At 53.1% G+C, this 22,527-nt stretch overlaps 1 protein-coding gene and 1 long non-coding RNA gene across 3 annotated transcripts; one reads left to right on the top strand and one right to left on the bottom strand.

The window, feature by feature from the left end:
* Fem1a (fem-1 homolog A) lies at positions 1–3,254 on the bottom strand. The gene has a single exon (XM_036171234.1). The coding sequence runs from the start codon at positions 3,090–3,092 to the stop codon at positions 1,128–1,130; it is 1,965 nt and encodes a 654-aa protein (XP_036027127.1). The 5' UTR covers positions 3,093–3,254; the 3' UTR covers positions 1–1,127.
* Positions 3,255–3,620: 366 nt separating this feature from the next.
* Positions 3,621–22,527, top strand: LOC118572026. Of its 2 annotated transcripts, none has more exons than XR_004943425.1 (3): positions 3,621–4,498; positions 21,428–21,477; positions 22,211–22,527. It is a non-coding gene; the product is annotated as an uncharacterized LOC118572026 (long non-coding RNA). The 2 variants fall into 2 exon arrangements; XR_004943426.1 differs by lacking the exon at positions 3,621–4,498 and adding an exon at positions 13,193–13,589.

The raw sequence follows: 22,527 nt of genomic DNA, 5'->3' as shown, positions 1-22,527 counted from the left end.
TTCTTCACGTATCTGCACTTTAATCCATAAATATCAGTGCCCAGACTCACAGGGGTCTGTGTCTGCCCTGAGCTTCGGCAGGACAGGGCAGTGAGGCCTGTTTTGTACAGAGAACAACCTACTTAACACTGCAATCGCACACCCATGTCCTCGCGGGACAGCCTATGCGGCTTCACGGCCAAGTGAGGGCTGGCCTCTCGACGCGGCTCTCTCCCTTCACAGCCCGGGGGTGAGCACCTCGTGCCTTGGTGTGACCCAAGTTTAACTGCACTCGCCATAAGTGACAGGGACAAAAGCTGGTGGAGTCACAGGTTGGTGCTGTTCAGGTAGTCTGTGGTGCCGGGGCTGCACTCAAGGGCCCCAGCAGCCCCCACCTTCCCCAAGAAGCCCACTCCTGGCAGTTATCGGGGAGACGATGGACTCCTCACGAAGACCTGGGCTCAGGTCCTCCGAGGTGAGACAGGACAAGTGTGGCATGGGGATGGACCTGATGGCTGTGGCGCCTGCCAGCCATCACAGCTGCAGCCTGAAGTTGGGAACCCTGTTAGAGGCACTGGCGTCTGCCTGGCTGTTCCTGTCACTTGCTCTGGCCTTTCTTGGGGACAGTCCTGATTCTAACCGGCATGGGAGTGAGGAGGCATCCCAGGACGTCAGTCATGGATCTGCACTCACAGCTCATGCTGCTCTCAGTGTGGCCACAGCCAAGTCCTGGCATCTTGAAACTAAGTCATTAGTGAGTCCAACAAGCAGAAACCAAGGAAAAAAGAGGGAAACCTCAGAGTGTGGGCTCCAGGCTGTCGCCCACTGCTTAGTAAACAACAAACCAACCGCAAACATCTAGGTGGCAGGTGCCGCGTGCCCCACCGCAGGAAGGAACCCACGACTTCTCACCCATCTTGACAGTGTTGGGTGACAGGGCAGAGGTCTCCAGACCCAGACTGATGCCACTGGGGAGGTCCGGGCACCCTTTTGCCACAGAGAAAGACTGTCTTCCTACCACGTGACCCTGAAGGCTTCTAGAACCAACAGCTGGGTTCACTCCACTGCCCCCCACTGCCAGCAGGCCAAGGGGACGGGATGCTTCCACTTGGAGAAGGCCACAGTGCACGCAGGTGGCTGGGTCAGGCTCAGTGCAGCTGGATGAAGGTCTCTAGCTCCTCTGGGATGAAGCCCTTATAAGGGACCTTGTTCCTGTCCAGGGCGCGGGCGGCCAGGCACTGCAGCGTCACATAGTTGAAGGGCTGGACGGTGCTCTTGGCCAGCAGCTTTGCGTCTAGCAGCTCATAGGCCGTCTTCTTGAAGGCATTGGTGGCATCCATGTGGGCCCCAGCTTCGATGAGCGCATCCATGATTGCTGGGCAGTTGTTTTGGGCGGCGATGTGCAGCGGGGTGTTGTTGTCAAAGTCCCGGCTGTCGGGGTCGGCCCCGCAGTCCAGCAGCACCTTTACCACGTGCAGCGAGGGGAAGACACCCACTCGGTAGCGACCCACGTTGGTGGTCTCCTTGTCCACCGCCATGTGCAATGGGGTGAAGCCGTTCTTGCCGCGCGGGGCACACTTGAGCAGGCGGTAGACTGTCTGATGTTTGAGGTGTTCCTGGCTAGGTGTGCACTCCACCTTCTCCAGCAGATAAAGCAGGTGGAGGATGATGGCAATGGCTTTGGTGAACTGCGCCGAGTCGCCCGGCTCCTTGGGCAGCTGCAGAGCCCGCTCCACTTCCCGAACCCCTTTGCTGAGCACGCCCATGAGGTCGGGGAAACCGAGCTGCATGCCCAGGTTGCCCTTGGCTGAGCGGTCCTGCAGCACATAGGAGAAGAGCTCCGCAAATGACAGGAAGCTGCTGGCGGTCATGGGGCTCAGGGGCTCCAAGTTGCTCTGCTGCATGTCCAAGGCATATTTCCACAGACGGATACAGCGCTCGAAATTTCCAGAGTCCGCATAGACAGCACCCCGGTACCTTATGTAGTATGAAGTGTCGGGGTGTGAGGGGCCCAGGATCCTCTCCCGTATTAGCAGGGCCTGCATCCGCATCTCATCAGGATCTGTGATGAGGGCCTCCAGCTCTTGGGGCGTGGTCACCTCCCTGGAATAGTCGTAGGCCAGAACCAGCTGCTGGGGCTCGGGCTTGGGGAGGTAGTCCCCACCCTGGTGGCGGAGTTCCATCGCCCTTCTCCAGTGCTTCAGGGCTCCGAGCAGATCCCTTTTCTTATCCACATAGGTGGCCCCCAGAAGCTCCAAGGCCTCCACAGCGGCTTCCCGGCTGGTGGGGCAGCAGCTCTCGTAAGGCTCTGCTTCCTCCGCGGCGGAGCAGCCGCTGCGTGCGCCCTGGAGGGAGCCTTCCTCGGGCAGCTCCGTCCCTGAGAACTGCCCGTGGCCCGGCTGCTCCTGGATGAGGTACTCCACGATGTTGGTGTGTCCGGTGACACTGGCGGCCAGCAACGGGGTCATGCCATAGCCGTCGCGCTCCATGCGAGCGTGACAGCCCAGCAGCAGCTGCAGGATCTCCAGGCTGCCGGACTCGGCACAGTCGTGCAGGGCCGTGTTGCCCTTGGCGCTGCGCCGGTTCACCTGCGCACCGCGCTCCAGCAGGTACCGTGCGATCTCGCGGTGGCCCTTGTAGCAGGAGATCATGAGGCACGTGTGGCCGTGGCGGTTGGCGACCTCCAGGTCAGCTTTGTGCTCGCCCACCAGGTAGCGCACCACATCCAGGTGGCCGTCGAAGCAGGCGGCGCGCAGCGGCGTGGAGTTGGTGCGCGTGGTGCGGTTGACCGAGGCGCCTCGGCGCAGCAGGCTACGCACCACGGCCAGGTGGCCCGCCGCCGACGCGGCCCAGAGCGGCGGCGCGCCCTCGATGGTCTCGCCGTCGAAGTGCACGGAGCCGCCCGCCTCCACGCTGGCGCCGCAGTGGTCCACCAGGTACTCCACCACGTCCAGGTGTCCGCGGCGCGCAGCGATCAGCAGCGGCGTGCCGCCACCTGCCACCTCACCCAGGAGCTCGTCCAGCTCCTCCCGCCCGCGCCCGGCCAGCAGCTTCTGCAGCAGCTGCAGCTTGCCGTCGTGCGCCGCATTGTACACGGCTGTGTGCAGATCCATGCTGGACGCCTCGCTGCCGGCCCTACCCCGGCCGCCTATCGCCAGAAACAACCTTCACCTTCTCCCCCGCCGCCATCTTAGCGGCCACCGGCGGAACAAAATGGCCTCCGCGACGGGGCGCGGAGGGACTCTGCGCAGGCATCCTGGGAAATGGAGTCCTGTGAGCGAGCACCCGCTAGACGATACCGTTATTAGCGCAGCTAGGAGAAAAGACTACATTTCCCGAAAGGCATAGGGGGAGCCGCTGGGAACTGTGGGTAAAGTACCGACGGAAGAACAACAAGCAAGGCCAATGGTCAGTGCGACCCTGGGAAATTTGATGACGGATTTCCTGTCATGCGTATAAGGCGGACTGCAGGAAGCACTTTCTCGCTTCCGTTCCCCAAAGGACATTTTTTCAGAAAGCCTCTCAATTTCCAGTTTCTGTCAGGGAAGGCTATAAGGTTGTGTGTGACCCTGGGAAATTTGATGACGTATTTCCGGCTACTGTCACCGGCGGAGATTTTACACAGGGCAAGCGCGCTCCTCCCTAGAAATGACGTTTCCCAGAATCGTCAGCAAGAAGCGTGGAGGTGGCAAAGCAGTCCTGGAACCCGGAAAATCTGTTACATACTTCCTGTTGCTTTCATTACGCCGACAGGAAGCGCAGGCGCACTCCCAGCCGTAAAGGCTCCGTTTCCGCGGCCCCGGCGAACCAGGGCTTGGTGGGAGTTGTGTTTCCGGTTACGGAGCATGGAGGTGGAAATCCTGTCATGCAAGCCTAAGTGGGCATTAGCGTGTGCGACACTGGGGAATAGAGGTACGCACTGCTGCCCTGAAAGGAGGGTCCCCAGAAGGCCGCGCTCCAGCTCAGAGCGCGAGGGTCGAGGCGCAGCGCAGCCGGATGTAGCCGCTGAAAGACTACAGTTCCCATCACGTAAAGTTACACGCCGTGCTTTGAGGGGCTCTGGGCGGGTCGGCCAGGTGATGACGTACGTCCTGTTACAGTCAGTGCGGTAGAGAGCACCGGAAAACGTGCACGTCAGCCCCAAAGGGACTACATTTCCCAGAGGGGCTTGAGCCACCCGCGGCGAAACGTAAATGAGTAGGCGGCATACGGCTGCGTACCATCCTGGCCAGTGTCGGGACGTACTTCCGGTGTTCGTGTTCGCGCAGGCAGGAAATGAGCGACCCTCCTTCCTCTCTGCCGACTACATTTCCCAGCGGGCACCGAAGGTGACGCGGAGCCAATCCGGAGCGACGTTGGCTCTAGGGCCGGGAGGAAAGCTTTGTGTGAGAAGCCGCTGACCAGCAGGGGGCGCGGCCGGGTGTGAGCGCCGGATCTGGCCCCGCTGGGCGACTGAGGCCGCGAAGGAGACCCCACTCTCCCGGGGCGACACGTTAAGCAGCCCCGATTCTCATGTTAGGTAATATTTTCTCCTTTTTGACGAGGCACGTGTGCCAGCAGAGGGCGCCGGGTCTCTTTCAGGAACTGTTTGAGATCGGATCTCACGTCGCGCGGGCTGACGTCAAGTCACCCACGTGATGGAAGGCGAGAAGGGACTCCCGAGGGTCGTCCAGCGACATCCATCCACGTGCTGTGGCACGCGGGCACACGCCCAGAGTGGGAAAAATAAGCGCCGCTTCCAGTTGTGTTACTGTGTGTGGGCACGTGCGCGCCTCCCACCCCGTGGGCTCCGGGGATCGAACTCAGGTCTTGAGGCTTGGCAGCAGCATCTGTGTCCAGCCGTCTCCCTGGTTGCTGTTCTTTATTTTCACCCTGTTTCTCTGCCCTCCCTCAAGCCTCCAGGGGGTCAGCTCCGAGGAGACCCAGTGGGGGCTGTGCATGGGGGTGCCCCGCCACTGTCTGCATCCTGCGTCTGTCTGTCCCTCGTGAGTCCGTCCCTGCCCCCTCTGTCCCCTCCTCAGCTTTGGACATCCGCCTGCCGCACGTGGGCACGTTCTGGGCTCCTGCCAGGCGCTTCCCACTGGGTGTGATTAGCCGTAAACCACCTCTGAGAGCCTGACCGCCACCTCTCAGGCGGAGCTGGGGCTGAGCCACCTGCCCCAGCCACCAAGAGCCGGTTAGGGGTTTGCCAGGCCTCTTCCCGCAGGGCCCGTCGCGGTGTGTTTAATGGAAAACTATATATATTGTTTTTAAACTTTCAGAAAGTAGAGAAAATGGTAGCACAGCCCCCAGGGTGGCCAAGCCAAGAACAGAATAGCTTTGCTCATGATGTAGTTTTATTGATCCGGATGCCAGGGATGAAAAGCTTTACAAGTGGGTAATGGCCTCCAGGATATAGGACCAAACCAAAAAGGGAGACGGGGGTGGGGGGTAGGGGGGGGGTGGAGAGAAGAAAGGATCCCAGAGGGAAGTGGGGAGGCCCATGGGAGGTTAAACCAATGTGCAATTGGTGGATCTGGCTGGACAGCTTCAACACTGACTTGTTCTCATGGTGCCGCGGATGACTCCTCTGCAAACACTTGGATCGCCACTGAACCACTTCTCCAACACATTATGTATTTTTAAAATACATATTTTTTTATTAGTGTGGGTGTGGGTGCAGGTACCCTCACAGGTCAAAAGAAGGCGTCAGATCCCTGGAACTGGGGTTACAGATGGTTGGTTGAGCAACCATGTGGGTGCTAAGGCCAAGCTCCATTCTCTGCAAAAGCAGCCCATGCTCTAACCACTCGGCCATCTCTGCTGCCCCGGAATATGCATTTTTTTTAACTGCACCTCTGAGCACATGTGCGTGCCTGCATGTAAGGCCTGAGGTTGCCGTCGGCACTCTGCCTGTCGCTCTTCTGCCTGAGTTGTTGCCGCAGGCTCTCTTAGTCAAACTCAGAGCTCAGAGATATAGCTGGGTTCAGCATCCAGTCTCTGCCTTTGGAGGCTCGGATAGCAGGTGGGTCCCACACACACCCACAGTCATACTCCAGACGCCTCACTTTACTTGCTGAGTGCATCCCCGGCCCTCTAAATTTCTTCCTTACATTGCCTTTAAGGGGTGTGTGTGTGTGTGCGCGCACGCCTCAGTCAGAGGACAACTTGGGAGAATGCAGTCTCTCCTACCACATGGAACCTGGGGATGAAACTTAGGGCCTCAGTCCTGGATCTCACTGTGTAGCTCCAGCTAGCCTCTGATTCATCCACTGTTTCCTTGTGTCCTCTGTGCTCACAGGGCCCTGGTGTCCTTTTCTCTCCATGTACAGACAGACCCCAGTGCTGAGGGACAAAGGCACCAGCCATTGGCCTCTTGGCTCCATCAAATACAGTCAGATTCAAACAACTTTAGATATATATTTTTGAGACAGGGTTTCTCTGTGTAGCCCTGGCTTTCCTAGAACTCGCTCTGTAGACCAGGCTGGCCTCAAACTCAGAGATCCACCTGCCCTGCTTCTCGAGTGTGGGATTACGGAGTGCATTCACACCTGGCATATCCTGTATACCTTTTGAAATCTGGAACACAGTTGAAATAAGGTTAAGGTACATGTGTCAGTCTGGGGAGGTTTCATCAAGGAGGTGACGTTCCACCTGCAGTACACCGTTCCTTGTTTCGGGTGCTTTGACCAAGCATTTCTGTTTTCTTTGGAGTTTGGTTTTTGTTGTCAGAGCATTTATTTAATCACACCTTCTAAACTGGGGACACTCTAGCTTGACTTTTTTCATGTTATTTTATTTATTTTATTTTTTGTTTTTTCGAGACAGGGTTTCTCTGTGTAGCTTTGTGCCTCTCCTGGATCTCACTCGGTAGACCAGGCTGGCCTCGAACTCACAGAGATCCGCCTGCCTCTGCCTCCCAAGTGCTGGGATTACAGGCATGCACCACCGCCGCCCGGCTGACAACTTTAGATTCTGAAAATGCTCTTTAAATTGTGTGTGGCCTGCCATGGCTGTGCACACCCTCTTCCCAGCATGGGGCGAGGGGTGAGGCAGGATTACGTTGAGCAGGCTAGCCTGGGCTACATAGCAAGATTCTGTCTCAAATTTAAAAAATATGTCTGACCTGGTGAGAGGGTAAAAGTGCTTGCTGCCAAACACGACGGCCTGATTTTGACCCCAGAAACCACATGGCAGAAGGAGGCCACAGAGTCCTGCAACACGCCAGCGGTGGTGGTGCACGCTTGTAATCCCAGCACTTGGGAGCAGAGCCAGGCGGATCTCTGTGAGTTCGAGGCCAGCCTGGTCTACAGAGTGAGATCCAGGACAGGCACCAAAACTACACAGAGAAACCCTGTCTCGAAAAACCAAAAAATAAAACAACAAACAATAACAACAAACAAAACCCCCAAACAAACAAACAACAAAACTATATTGAATCTGGACGGATATATCTTCCCCACTTCTCTCATTTTTTGCTTATTCTGTAGACCAGGCTGCCCTGGAACTCAGAGATCCACCTGCCTCTGCCTCCTGAGTGCTGGGATTAAGGGCTGGGGCATCATACCTGCAGATGTATACTCTGCCTGTGGTCCATAGAGGTTGGACATTATTTACAATCGAGGCCAGTTCTGAGTCAGACAGAGGTTGGAATCTATAGGGGATGAGCAGGCTGTGGGGAGACACTGTGTTATAGGTACCAGCAGCCAGGTGGAGACAGAGAAACTCAGAAAACTCGTGCTGACCAGAGTAGCCAGGAGAAAAAGTCAGTGTTTGATCCAACATGTTATGGAAAACTAGCACGTGGCCCACGCCTGTCATCGCCAGCACTGGACTGGAACTGCCAAGAACTGGAAATAGAGGTGGGCTGCACTGGGCCCAGCTCTGGAAGACATGGGACTTGGTGGACACCAAGTTGGGACCTTAGCATGAACTGGGCTCTCCTCCCAGCCTGACCGAAAAGCCCAAAGGTGGCTGCAGTTCCCATAGTGGACAGCAGGGGGCAACCGCCTCAATGATCACAGACCTTGGAAAGCCCAGGGTCAATGCCATAAATTCTATTTAGTGGATAAAAGGTAACCGAGCCTTACTTTCCACAGGCACGGGCCTACCCCCTCACTGTCATAAGCAGTTTTTCTGAGTTTCCTTCAGCTGGATAGTCCAGGGTCATGTTCCCACTGTGCACAGGCCAGGAAGTTGCACCCACCTAACAGGTGTTGCTGTGGTCTCTGGTAGGCATCTCCCTGGCCCTCAGGTGCAGCTGTGGAGAGACTGGCCTCCAGAAGTATTTATGGGAGGGGGAGGAAGCTCAGGAAGCTGCTTCCCTTTTGCTGCTGCCTGCTTGTTGCCATGGAAACCAAAACCCACTCTTCTGAAGGACCCATTAAGGAGTAGGAAGTAATCAAGGCTCTCTGGGCAAGCCCCCCCCCTCCCTGGGGTGGGGATCGCTGTGCTTGCTGAGCAGGGGTTGGGGGGCTGGGTTGTGGAGGTGGGGGGTGTCATTGGACTTCTGAATCCTACCTTCTATGTCTCCCAAATAAAATTCCACGATACGGCAGATTCCAAGCAGAGACCTTCGGGGTCCTGGTGTCTGGGAATGACTCATGGAGTCACCACCTCAAGCCCCTGTTTGGGAAAGTCAGAGAGACCTCATCAGTGTTATGCGGCAGTCAGGCTTCGTGACTGACTCATAATCCCCTTACCCCAGAAGCTGAGGCCTGGAGGACCCAGCCTGGACAACATTGAGGCTATATCTCAAACAACACGGACCATGATGCCAGGGAACACCAGACTATCAGAAGTTGTGTAAAGTATCAAAGAACTTCATAGGATTGGGCCCCAAGCTGAATGGACCCAGTTGCTTCTTTCTGGCTGAGCTTCCCTGAACCACATGCTTTACCTGTCTGGACCTTAGCCTGTTAGGTAAAAGGCTACAATATTGCATCTGCCCCCAGGTCTTCAGGTGAGATGACTCAGCAGTTAGATTACTGTCTGCTCTTGCAGAGGAAGTAGGTTCGATCCCTGGCACCCACATGGCATGGCGGCTCACAACTGTAACTGCAGCTCCAGGGGGTCCCATGGCCTCTGTGGATCTCTGTGAGTTCAAGACCAGCCTGGTCTACAGAGCGAGTTCCAGGACAGCCAGGGCTACACAGAGAAACCTTGTCTTGAAAAAACTAACTCGCTAAATAAAACAAAATGTCTTAAGTAGGGATGCTATGCCAACTCAGCTTGGAGGAAGAGGAGGGTGGATGGCAGGCCAAGTCATGTAGAGAACAAATGTGTGTGTGTGAGAGAGAGGGGGGGGGGGGAGAGGGAGGGGGGGAGGGAGAGAGGAGGGGGTTCAATGGCAAGCTGGCTTGTCTCAGCTCCTTGTAGCCGGGATAATTGGGATAAAATCCTGGTCTGTGTGGCCCAGATGGTCCTATGTCAGTATGACCCAGCTCTGAAGAGGCTCAGAAAGCAACATCTCCTGGAAGGAAAGTGGCTAGATGGATCACAATCAGTCTGCATCGAAACCCTGCAAGCTCCATCCAGAGGAAGACCACGGGGTGGAGCTCACCTGTCACCCCAGGACTTGGGAAGATGGGGAGGGAGGGTCATGAGTTCCAGGCCAGCCTGGGCTACAGAGTGAAAACCTGGACTCATAAAACAAGCAACATAAAAAATGAAAAGCCAGGCTGGGGCTATAGTTCAGTGGGTAGAGAGCACTTACCTGGCATGCATAAAGGCCTGGGTTCAACTCCCAACACCACACACAAGCCAGGCATGGGGACACACCTGTCATCCAGCAGGAGAATCAGGAGTTCAAGGTCAACCCCGGCTACATAGGGAGTTTGAGCTAGCCTGGGCTATGTGAGACTGCCTCAACAGCATATGACAGTAAGTGTACAGATTTACGGTGGCTGGCATTGACCAGTGAGTACTGCACGTCTCCCAGTTCTGACAGTGCCCATGTCCATCTCCCCAGAAAGGGAAGCTGTCCATTATGACTTTTTATAGTCATATATTTGGGAGACTGAGAGAAGAGGATCTTTGTGAGTTTGAGCTAGCCTGGACTGCAGAGTAAGGACCTGTCTCTAAACAAACTTTTTTTTTTTTCTTGAGACAGGGTTTCTCTGTGTAGCCCTGGCATTCCTGGAACTCACTCTGTAGACCAGGCTGGCCTCAAACTCGGAGATCCGCCTGCTTCTGCCTCCGAAGTGTGGTGATTAAAGACGTGCGCCACCACCTCTGACAAAAATACAATTTAAAAAGAGTTTGGGGCCAATGAAGCTGCTCAGTGGGCAAAAGTGCTTGCTGCAAAGGACCCACATTGGGGAAGGAGCAAACCCGTCCTGGAAGTTGTCCTCTGACCCCAGCACATGGGCACTCACACTAACTGGACCCTGGGGCTGCAGTGTGGTGGCAGACAAATGCTGCTCTGGGGCAGTAGTGGCATGACGTCATTTCTGATCAGATTTGACACCTGCTCTCCTGAAAACCTGGTCAAAAGCCAGTGCCTGGGGAGGTCATAGGGTCCTGACAACTGTTGTCTTCCTGAACGTAGATATGTATCTGAACAAGGACAAACCTCCCCCCACTCCCAGAAGCTGGCTCACTCTCCCTAGCCAGCCCACCTCTGCCTTCAGTGACACCAGTGGCTGACATAGGATATCTGATCACACTTGAGCCCTGAGATTCATTATTTACTGAAAAACCTGTTGCTAGCTGTGGTGTGGCTCAGTCCAGCATGTACCTTTAAGCTTTCTGCTTACTGTAAATAGGATTAAATAAAGTCAACCAATGGTCTAGAGGTGGAACAAGCAACCAGCTGACAGGAAGTGAACAAGGAAAAAACCATAGAGAGTAAAGAGGAGTCAGGAGGATGGAGAGAGACTCGCAGGAAGTAGAAGGGAGGGACATTCAGTTTGAGTTTTTGTTTGTTTGACACATCAAAGGAGAAAGGAAGTCTTTTCTGGGATGACGATGGAGGAGGAAGGTCAGTGAGGTGCTTTCTCGGCCTTTCTGAGCTTGTAGGCTTTCACCCCAGCATCTGGCTCCTGAGTCTTTATTTTTTTTTTAATTTATTTATTCATTCATTCATTCATTTATTATTTTTTTTCCGAGACAGGGTTTCTCTGTAGCTTTGGAGCCTGTCCTGGACTAGCTTTATAGACCAGGCTGGCCTCGAACTCACAGAGATCCACCTGCCTCTGCCTCCCGAGTGCTGGGATTACAGGTGTGGGCCACCACTGCCCGGCGTCTAAGTCTTTATTGATAAACTAGAGTGACTGACATTTAGTAAAAAACATCAGTGGCTGGGTGGTGGCGGCTTCGGGCAGCAGCGGCGCATGCCTTTAATCCCAGCAATCAGGAGGCAGAGGCATGTGGATCTCTGTGAGTTCGAGGCCAGCCTGGTCTACAGAGTGAGTTCCAGGACAGGCTCCAAAGCTACACAGAGAAACTCTGTCTCCAAAAACCAAAAACGAACAAACAAAAAACATCAAGGCCGGGCGGTGGTGGCGCACGCCTTTAGTCACAGCACTCGGGAGGCAGAGCCAGGCAGATCTCTGTGAGTTCGAGGCCAGCCTGGGCTACCAAGTAAGTTCCAGGAAAGGCGCAAAGCTACACAGAGAAACCCTGTCTCGAAAACCCAAAAAAAAAAAAAAAGGAAAAAAAAAACCATCAAGTGACACCATTGTGGGCATGTGGCAGATCCCATCCCCAACTCCATGTGACTGGTGTGGGATCACAGATTGAGCCCTACCCTGTGAGCTAGAGAAACTGCATGAAGTTCTCATGCAAGACCCTTGGGCATGAGGTCTACACCCCCTCAATGGAGCAGAAAGTAGATACCATGCAAGTCTGCCATCTGCTAGGGGACTTGACAACCAAAAAGGAGCTGTGTTGTTCCTGGGTCTGTGGTGAGGTTCTTAAGGAAATCTTTCCAGATATTTGGGAAACCTTACTGCTTTGTAAGAGGATGGTAAAGCCAGGCATGGTGGCTTGCATCTGTAATATCAACACTTAGCAGACAGAGGCAGGAGGATTGTTTTGAGTTCCAGGCCACCCCGGGCTATAGAATGGGATAAGTCTCAAATGAGAGAGGGGCCAGTAAGATGGCTCAGCTGGTAAGGGGAGCTTGCCACCAAGCCTGATGATCTGAGTTCAATCCCCAGGGCCCGGTGGACAGACAGAACTGAATCTTACAAGTAGAGGGACTTGCACAGGGGACAGTCGCACATATACATGTGTACTCAGTAGGTAAATAAATGATAGATGTAAAAAAGTGGATGGTACCTGAGGTCTGACTGCCAGTGTTGGCTGCTTGCCTCCACAGACATGAGCAAGTACTCCAGCACACACATGCAGAGCCACACATGTACATACCGGGCATCTCCTTCAAACTACACATGGAAGCTAACCAGATGGGGTCTGTGGAGAGCTGGTCAGGCTTCAGAAGGAAGCAAGGAAGGAAGGATGGCGCAGGGTGGATCCCAGGCTAGCCTCACACTCACCGTGTGCAAATGTGGAGGGTCCACTCTTCAGCAATATTACCTTTTTGTTTTATTTTCTGTGTGCCAGTGCATTGCCAGCGTGTGTGTCTGTGTCCAAGGGTGTGCTAGGTACCCAGTGGCAGCCACGAGGGCATCAGAATCCGGGAACTGGCATGGGAGTGCTGGGAGCCAAAGTCGGGTCTTCAGTGAGAGCAGCCAGTGCTTTTAACCACTGACCCACCCCTGCGGCCCCTTTCCCAAGACTAGCCAGCGCTCACATGTAGAGTCTGTTCTTGCCTTCCACCATGTGGGTCTTAGGAATCAAACTCAGGTCCTCAGGCTTGGCACCAAATGTTGTCTTCCTACTGAGCTTTCTTGCTGTCTGTGGTGGTTTGAAGGAAAATGTCCCCCAAAGGAAGTGGCACTATTAAGTGGCCTTGTTGGAGAGTAGGTGTGGCCTTGTTGGAGGAAGTGTGTCACTGTGCAGGCAGGTTTTGAAGTCTCATATATGCTCAAGCCGTGCCCAGTAAGACAGTCTACTTCCTGGTGCTGCATATCAACATGTTGCAGCTCCTTCACCAGCACCATGTCTGTCTGCATGGCGCCGTGCTTCCCACCATGATGATAATGAACTGAACCTCTGAACTGTAAGCTGCCACCTCAAATGTTTTCCTCATAAGAGTTGCCATGATCATGGTGTCTCTTCACAGCAACTGAAACCCTAACTAAGACGCTGCCCATTTCTTTTCTTTTCTACTATTGTGATCTGCTGAGAGACAATGGAAAAGACAGCCTAGGGTGCTTCCTGTTGCTATGACAAAGAGCAAAAGGATCTTGGGGAAGAGAGAGTTCACTTGGTACACAGGTTAGAGTCCATCATGGAGGGGAACCTGTGGGCATGGAGGTGGCTGCTTATGGCCCCATTCCCTACAGCTTGCTCAGCCTGTCTTTTTATCCAACCTGCCCAGGTGGCCCCACCCACACTGATCAATATGAAGTAAAGGAATCACGGGCCAACCTGGCGGAGGCATTTTCTCAGCTGAGGTTCCCTCTTCCCAGATGACTCTGGCTAGTGTCAAGTAGAGAAAACCTAACCAGCTCAGTGCCCACTCCTGGAGACCTGATGGTTCCAATCAAAAGGATGAACTTGGGGTGAGTACAAAAATGTAGGGGGGGCTGGGAGGTGGCTCCGGGGTTAAGAGCACTGGCTGCTCTTCCAGAGGTCCTGAGTTCAATTCCCAGCACCCACGTGATGGCTCACAACCATCTATAATGAGATCTGGTGCCTTCTTCTGGTGTACAGGCATACTATATACATGGTAAATAAATAAATCTTAAAAAAAAAAAAAGAATGTAGGATAAACTGGGTGGTGGTGGCACACACCTTTAATCCCAGCACTTGAGAGGCAGGTGGGTCTCTGTGAGTTTGAGGCCACCCTGGACTACAGAGCAAGTTCCAGGACAGTAAAGAAAGAGAGAGAGAGAGAGAGAATGAAAGAAAGAAAGAAAGGAAGGAAGGAAGGAAGGAAGGAAGAAAGAAAGAAAGAAATGAAGGAAAAAAGGAAAGAAAAGAAAAGAAAAAGGAATGCAGGGCAGAATTTCTGAAACATGGTTGTGGACATTTGTTCCCTTATCTCTTCCTCTTCATGATGCTCAGTATATGAGAAAATCTTCCGCTGTGCAACTTAACCCAGACATCAAAGGCCCCCCAGATGCTCCCATCCATAAGACCTCTGGCATTTAGGCATCATTTAATCTTATTCTCTCAGCTTGTTAATAGGCCCACTGAGGCAGGACTCCCAGGCCAGGAGCGAGAAGATTCCGTTCCTCTGGGGTGAAGGAGGGAGACAGGGCCTGCCCCAGCTAATTAGGAATCAATGTCTCCTAAGTGCTAATGAACAGAGACCGGCTCTCTCCTGGGGCTGTTCTCTCATTGGCCAGCCCCTGAGTATCCAGAAATTTAATTATATTTCCCCAGGAGACACCTGCCATTGCTGTCCCTCAACAGCTGCTCCCTCTTAGAGCCCAGACAGGAATCGCAGTGTGTGTGCAGCGAACATATGGATTTTGTTTACTGATTGCTGGGTGGCTGTATTCCTTGATGCCTCTGTGGATTCAACACACATTTGTTGAGCACCCGCTGAATATCATGTGTTGGGCTGGGCACCGGGAAAACACAGTAGCACGCCTGGTATCACAGGCCATCACCCTAGATTATGGGGGAGTAGAAACAGGAAGAGCCTGAGTTCAAGGCCATTCAGGGCAGAAGAGCACGATGTGGTCAAGAAATAAAAGGTAAGGCAAGGCAGAGGCATGTGGGTTTCTGAATTCCAGGCCAGCTTAGTCTGTATAGTGAGATCCTGTCTCAAAAAAAAAGTGCAAAATAAATAAAAGCTAAAAGTGGGACTCATCAATTGAGCCCCTGCCTAGAATCTACACTTCTCACCTGAAATCCTTCCTGGTCTTTTATCTCCATGCCTGGTTTGGGTCGTGGGTTGAGCCCTCACCTAGAGTCCCCTAGTGAAGGTCTGGGGGCGTGGTCAGGATGACTCTCTGCCTAGAATCCTCCAGTAAGGGTCTGGGGGCGTGGTCAGGGTGGAGCCCCGCCTAGAATCCCCAGTGAGGGGCTGGGGGCGTGGTCAGGATGACTCTCTGCCTAGAATCCCCCAGTGAGGGGCTGGGGATGTGGTCATGGGTGGTGACCCTGACTGGAATCTCTCAGTTGAGGGTCTGGGGGCTTAGTCAGGTGTGGCACCCTGACTGGAATCTTCTAGTGGGGGTTTGGGGTGGGGCCATCCCTGGGCTGCTGGTCCTGGGTTCTATAAGAAAGCAGGCTGAGCAATCCATAGGGAGCAAGCCAGTCAGCAGCACCCTCCATGACCTCTGCATTGGCTCCTGCCTCCAGGTTCCGGTCCTGATTTCCCTCAGTGGTGGAATGTGAACATCACTGTAAGCCAAATAAACCCTTTCCTTCCCATGTCATAGCACCAGGAATCTGGGGAGAATCCACTGGGGTGGGGATTAGTGACTGCATTTGGATGTCACAGGTGATATTTGATGAATGTTAAGGGTGCCATGACCCACCAAACACAAGTCCACATTGTCCTGGGCTCAATCATGCAACTAGTGGTTGGTGTGTAGGGAACACAGAAGTTTTATTGAAAAAGACCCTGGGTTGGGACTCTGTGGGTACAGTGTCCAGGCAGTGTGCTTGAAACTCCAGGTCCAGCACCACGTGCACTGGACATAGTGTGGACACTACTCAGGGAGTGGAGGCAAGAGGGCCCAGTTGTCAAGGCTATCCTTGGCTACAGGAGACGCTGTCTCAGAACAGACAGACCAAGTGGAAGGAAGGAAGAAAGGAAGACAAGAAAGAAAAAGTAACTTCAGGGTGCTTTAGAAGCACCTCCTACGCCCATCCCTCCTTTAAAAGTTTTACGTGTGTTTCTTTGTGTGTGTGAGTGTGTGTCACAGCACATGTGTGGTAGCCAGAGGGCAACCTGCAGGAGTTGTTTCTATCCATCTGCCCTGTCGTCCTGGGAACCAGACTCAGGTCCCCAGGGTCTCTGCAGCCCCTTTACCACCAGCCCACCGTTCCCTATTTGATTCTCTAAAAAAGCATGGCGAGGTGGCTCAGGGCCCTGAGGTTGTGTCTCCCACTCCGTTCTGTAGAAGTGTTGAGTGACAGGCCAATAGCACCTGTGAGACACTGCAGGACTCTCAGGACCTGCGACCTTGCCAGACACCCTCCCCCGCCAATGCCCCACTCCCCCCTCTCCCCCTCCTGCCCCAATTTCCTGCCCCAACTGCTTCCTGTGTTTCAGGAGAAAGGTGAAGGGAGTCCACGCTATGAGGCCGGCTGTGACTTGTTGTCATACCACATCAGAACAACAAAATCACAAGTCTTCCATATAGCACTGGCTCACATGCTCAGCCCCTGGTCCTTGTCCTGTGCTGGTCCCGCGTGGAGAGGAACAGGCCACATTGACTTACCATGTCTAAGCTTCCCTTTCCCATTCCGTCCCCCCGACACAAGAGAGATCAGTTCTCTAACCACCCAACCCACATCCTGCTGCATCAGCAATGTGGGATTTATTGATCTAGGTGTGAGTGGCACACACTTGTTACCCCAGCACGCAAGAATTGGGGGCAGGAGGATGAGGATTTCAAGATCATCCTTGGCTTCACATAGAGTTCTAAGTCAGCCTGGGCTACAGGATAATATATATACATATATATAAAATGAGAGGGAGAGAGAGAGAGAGAGAGTCCCTTTTGTAAGATAAAAAGTTAGATTGGGGCTGGCTTGCCCCTCACTGCTTCACTTGGGACATCAGTTCACCCAGTGGCACTTATTTGGTTGACAGAATGCCTCTCCCATACTCTGAGTTTGAGGCCAGTTTGAGGCCATCCTGGTCTACATAGTGAGTTCCAGGACAGCCGGGACTATGTAGAGAAACCCTATCTCAAAAAAAAAAAAAAAAAAAAAATCCCCTCCGTAAAGGACAAGTGTCTCAAACCGTTAGAGGTCTCAGACCACCCTCTTCCTGCACTCTCTCCACCAGAACAGACCCCAAGGCTGTCTCTGAGGCCGAGTACTGTGAGCTTGGTGCTGTGCCGTGTTGAAACCAAGTCTCCTTGGAGGCCCGCTGGGAGCTGTCCGGGCTCTGGGTGCTGAATCGGAACCCTGCCTGTCCCCCACCCGGCTGGCGCTGTCCCTGGCTCCAGTGCTGAAACATAATTAGCCATTCCTCCGGTTGGGTGGGCGCAAGAACAGGCTCCCAGCATCCGCCTTCTGCCCGGATGCCCGCTGCTTGAGTCTGTCCCGCCTTGCAGGGTCCCATCTTCGTTTTTAATCCCTTCCTATCGTCCCAGGGAGCTCCAGGAGGGGGACCGGGACCCAAGGTGCGAGGATCTCACCTGCTCCCACCTCCCAGGGAGACTGCCCTGGCTCCTCTCTCCTTCCCAGACAGTCCAGTTGGCCTCTGGAAGATGTGCCAACCTGCATTATCCTCCTCCCCTCCCCCAGCACCTGTTTCTTCTCCCTGCATGCCTCACCTGCTCCTGTTCAGCAGCATCTGCAGGTTTCCCGGTGGCTGCCCAGGTCCGGATGTTACACTTTTATGTGCTTGAGAGGAAGGCGGAGCACAGGGAACCCTGGGCGGGGCTTGGCCAGTGGACCAATAGGACTCATACTCGAGTGAAGCTCCAAGGATTACCTCATAGGTTGGGGCCTCGACTTCAGAATAAAAGTCTGGAATCTGTCCAAAAAAAATATGTATGTATGTATATATATATATATGGTTTCCAGATGAGGATGGGGTACAATCACTGGGCTCATGAAGTCTTCACATGAGAATCACACCCACCCCAATCACTGAGCATCCAGCGGCATTAGGGATCTTCCGGTATGTGTCCCATAAAGTCCAGTTCTACACAGGGAAACTGAGATTTTCGGGAAAACGAGGCTCGTAGATGCTTATGGCAGAGGTGGGGCTCAATTCTGGAATTTGTCGACTTTTGTTTTGCTTTGGAGTCAGGGTCCTGATCTGTAGCCCAGGCTGACCCCAAACTTACGATTCTCCTGCCTCAGGCTCCCATCAAGCATCTGCGGTGTTAGGGCAGGAACTTAGTGCTTGCTGATTACTAGGCGAGTGCTCCACCCCTGAGCCCCAGCCCAGCCTCCCGCTGTGACACAGCATCTCACTATGTAGCCCAGGCTGGCTTTGAGCTCCTGACCTTCCTGCCTCAGCCTTCTTGGCACTGGGATGACAGGTGTGTGGCACTGCACCCACCATCATTTACATGGCATCATTTGTCTCCATACTGACAAATTGGGGATGATTCACAGTACGTATCCTACCAGCTCCCCAAGGCTGCAGAGCTGACAGTCCCAGCCCATTCTACAGACCAGTGTAGTAAGCAGCTGTGGGCGCTGGGATGAGAATCTGGAGAGCCAGGTGCAAGGTCTAAGCTGGTCAGTTGTCCCTGTCCCTTCTAGTGGTCTCTTGTGTAAACTTATATGGATCCATCTTTCTCTCCTCTCATCCCTCAAACCTTGAAACCCCCAAAGAAGTACTAAATCATCTCTCTCAAATTATGTATTTGTTTATTTAAGCATGTGCATATGTACGGAAGTCAGCAGCCAGCTTGTGCTTCCTGGGATTATTTTTTTCCTGTGGCTTTTAAAATTTTGTTTATTTTTATTTTATGTACATTGGTATTCTGCCTGCATGTGTATGTGAGGGAGTCATATTCCCTGGAACAGGCGTTACAGACAGGTGTGGACTGCCATGTGGTTGCTGGGAATTGAACCTGGGTCCTCTTGAAGAGCAGCCAGTGCTCCTAACCGCTGAGCCATCTCTCTAGCTTGGGGAATCCATATTTTAAAATGTTATCTTAAACCTTTGGAGAACCTTTTCTGGGCTGAGGGAGGGTTGTTTTCTGGATTCCTTCTCTCACATTTGTGAAGCTGTGTGTTCCATCCCAGCACATACAAACAGATAAATAGAGAAAAGGTGCCCTTGCTCGTGTACGTGCACACACACACACACACACACACACACACACACACACACACACGCTGTGCTGCACACCTGGAGCTCAGGGCAACTTGAAGGAGTCGGTCTCTCCTACCAGGGGAATCCCAGGGATGGGACCAGGTGGTCAGGCAGCAGGCCTCTTCAGCCCCTTTACCTAACTGCTTCTGTCAGCGTCAAGTCACAGCATTCTGTGGGTGGGTTTTGCCCACCAGGTGTTTCCTAGTTCGAGGACTTGGAGTTCCGACCACTGCCTTGTTTGGACATCATGAAGGAAGCACACACAAATATTCACACGTGTGCTTCTGCAGTATCATTTCCACTCCCTTTCTTTGTAATCCTTTTCTTTTCTTTTCTTTGAGACAGGCTTTCTCTGTGTAGCCCTGGCTGTCCTGGAACTCACTCTGTAGACCAGGCTGGCCTCGAAATTGGAGATCCACTTGTCTCTGCCTCCCAAGTGTTTAATTATTTTTATTTATTATTTGTGTATGTGTGCATGTGTGTGTATGAAGGATTCCACACACACCCAGGGAGTGGCGTCTGGAGGCTCACATCTGTGTTCTCCTTGACCACTCTCCACATTCTGTCTTGAGACGGGGTCTCTCACTGAAGCTGAGCCTGCTGGCTGCCACTAGGCTGTGTGGCCAGCAAGGTCTAGCTCAGCTTCTGCACAGGAACTGCAGCATGTACAGCCATGCCTGGCTTCTGATGAGCGCTGTGGGAAAAGCTCAGTCCTTCACATTTGCACCGCCCAGACTTCACTCAGGAAGCGCCTCCCAGCACTGTTTTAGCTCTTTGATGCAGGGCCTTTGCTCTGTAGCCCGGAGTAGTCTCGTATTTGAAATCCTTCTGCCTCTGCTTTCCAAATGCTGGGATGACAGGTATGGGCTGCCACTCCCAGTTCCAACTGGCCTCACAGTTCGGTCCCCCTTTCTAATGCAGGCTCTGCTCCTATGTCCTGGGAAACTGTGCTTAAAGTAAAGGCCCATGATTCCACTTTCCCCTCCGGGAGACCCCAGGTTTGCAGTGTACCTTGTATCATGAGAAGTATGGGTGTGGGCGGACACACAGCGGTGAGGGTTTTAATAATCACCCACCCACACCCATATGATACTGAAGCTGTGAGCACTAGCTAAAACTGGCGTACTATCTGAGGCCTGTCATCCTCACACTCAGGAAGTTGAGGCAGGAGGATTTTTGAAAGCTTGAAACGACCCAGGAGTAAAGAACTTTAGAGACCATCTCTTAAAAAAAAAAAAAAAAAAAAAAAAAAAAAAGGGACGTAGGGCTGGAAGCAAGCAGAAGGTGTGTTTGCGACTTGATGGGTCATTCACTCTGGTAGTGAGCAAGGGCCTCTGGATTCAAGCCTTGGCTCCACATTGAATTTGAGGTCAGCTTGGGCTACTCAAAATTGAATAGGTTAAAAAAATAACTAGAAAAAAATTTTAAAAAGAAAAAATAATAACTTATTTTTTCTTCAAATGCCAAAAGGCATCAAGATGTATTGAAGAAGAAGAAGAAGAAGAAGAAGAAGAAGAAGAAGAAGAAGAAGAAGAAGAAGAAAGATCTAGCAGCATTGTGTCTGACTGTGTTCATCTGTATGCCCTGCCTGGCATGTGAACACTCACACACCCCCAGCCCCTTACTCAGTGTTGCTATGGCAACCTCTGCCCTCCCCCCAAGCCCAGGCAGGTCTGCACAGATGGTGGCCTTAACCGGCCTGTTGTTGCTTCTCGGAAAAGGACAGTTCCTGGGGCCTCAAGGATTAAGGAAAACAGAACTGCTCTGCTCAACATCTGCCTGGGCCCCACCTGAAACCTGACCTGCCTGGCAGGGGAGATTAATGGGTGGACTGGCTCAAGAGAAGTCCCACACCACCGGGACCACACTCAGGCTGTCCTACCACTGGAGGCCAACAGGGATGCTCTCCTGATGGTCTTAGACCCTACATCCCAAAGTCGTATCCCCTACCCGCGAAGGCTGTAACTCTTTAGCTCGCTAGGCAGAGGAGACGATTGGGAGTGTTTCTCGGAAGGATGGAGAGAGGCCAGTGGTGACTCTGACATTAATGTCTTCTCAGCTAGACCCTTAGTGGGGACTGGTGTTCCTTTTTCTGCTGTTCAATGTGGGATAGGAGGTTTGATATTTTCGAGTCAGTATCTCACAGTGTAGGTCTGGTTGGCCTAGAACTCACAGAGATCTGTCTCTACCTCACAAGCAATGGGAGTAAGAGTATGTTGAGAATTTTTGTTTTGTTTTGTTTTGTTTTTGTTTTTCAAGACAGGGTTTCTCTGTGTAGCTCTGGAGCCTGTCCTGGAACTCACTCTGTAGACCAGGCTGGCCTTGAACTCACAGAGATCCGCCTGCCTCTGCCTCCCGAGTGCTGGGATTAAAGGCGTGCACCACCACCGCCTGGCACTAAGAGATTTTAAATTCTTTTTATTTTTACAGACCTGGGGATGGAAGCTAAACCGGTGCACATCACAGAGAAGTGTTCATCAGTAAGCCACGCCCCCACCCTCCTTTCTAGGGAATTCTGGACGTGGTTCCACCCTGACCACGCCCCCAGACCCTCACTGGGGATTCTAGGAGGGGCCCCACCCTGACCACGCCCCCAGACCCTCACTGGGGGCTTTTAGATGGGGTCTCCATCCTGACCATGGCATACTCAGATCACAGACTTGAACCCTTAGGGAATGGTGAGAATTCCGAGGCTAGCGCACAGAATGCATGGCGAGTGCAGGGTTGCCCCCTATGATGATGCACATGGGCTGCTGTTGTCTGAAGCCTCTGTATCAGCTCAGCATTGCTCAGGCTCAGCTCTAAAGCCATTAGGGAGACCCCTGGAGTCAGAGGGCCCCTGAGAGAGGCCCTTGCAAGGTCTCTAGGAAGTGCTGAGGAAGAATGACTGTAGCCATTCCTGAGGAGCTAGAGTACAAACAACAGAGCAGTGAGGGCGTCCGTGGCCACAGGCTTCATAGGCCTCTTGAGATCAAGTTCACTGGCCCCACAAATGTGCAAATTCAAGACCCTCTGCGGGCCACCAGGCCCCCTGAGATTGCTCGAAGCTCGTCCGTCAGCTGTTGTTCTGTGGATTCGGGTGCCTCCATCACCAGCTGTGACATGCCAGGCTCATGTTTCCTGCCCTTGAAGCTGCTGTCAGGCCTGGGCAGGTGAGGGGCCCTGAGGTGCCTCGTAATCTCAGTGTCTTTCTCGTCCCTTTCAATTTCCCAGCTTACTTAGAAGGCCAGTCCAGGAGCCAAGAAACGGAGAGTTTTGGGGATGCCCGTTTGGGTGTCTCTGCGAACAGGCGTTCACTCGGCACCAGCGGGATAACCATCACAATCAAGGCGTGGAAGTGCATCTAATTTTCTCCAGGTTCATTGCTATTAATCCCATGAACACTTCACAACCACTGTATCCTGTAGCAGCAGTCAAGTGACGATCACTGCTCTGTCCAAAGGAACATGTAACGTCATCTTGTCCAGTTCAAGAGTGATATTTCCTCTGGGCTGGAGATGGCTCAGAGGTTAAGAGCACTGACTGCTCTT

This window comes from Onychomys torridus, chromosome 21 (assembly GCF_903995425.1).
Source record: "Onychomys torridus chromosome 21, mOncTor1.1, whole genome shotgun sequence".
In the NCBI taxonomy this organism is placed as follows: domain Eukaryota; kingdom Metazoa; phylum Chordata; class Mammalia; order Rodentia; family Cricetidae; genus Onychomys; species Onychomys torridus.
Note: the sequence above shows the minus strand (reverse complement) of the source record. Positions and strands in the feature narration are given on the sequence as shown.

Bases quoted from the DNA above. Each gene is read 5' to 3' on its own strand.
- Fem1a (XM_036171234.1), bottom strand. From the start codon at position 3,092: ATGGATCTGCACACAGCCGTGTACAATGCGGCGCACGACGGCAAGCTG.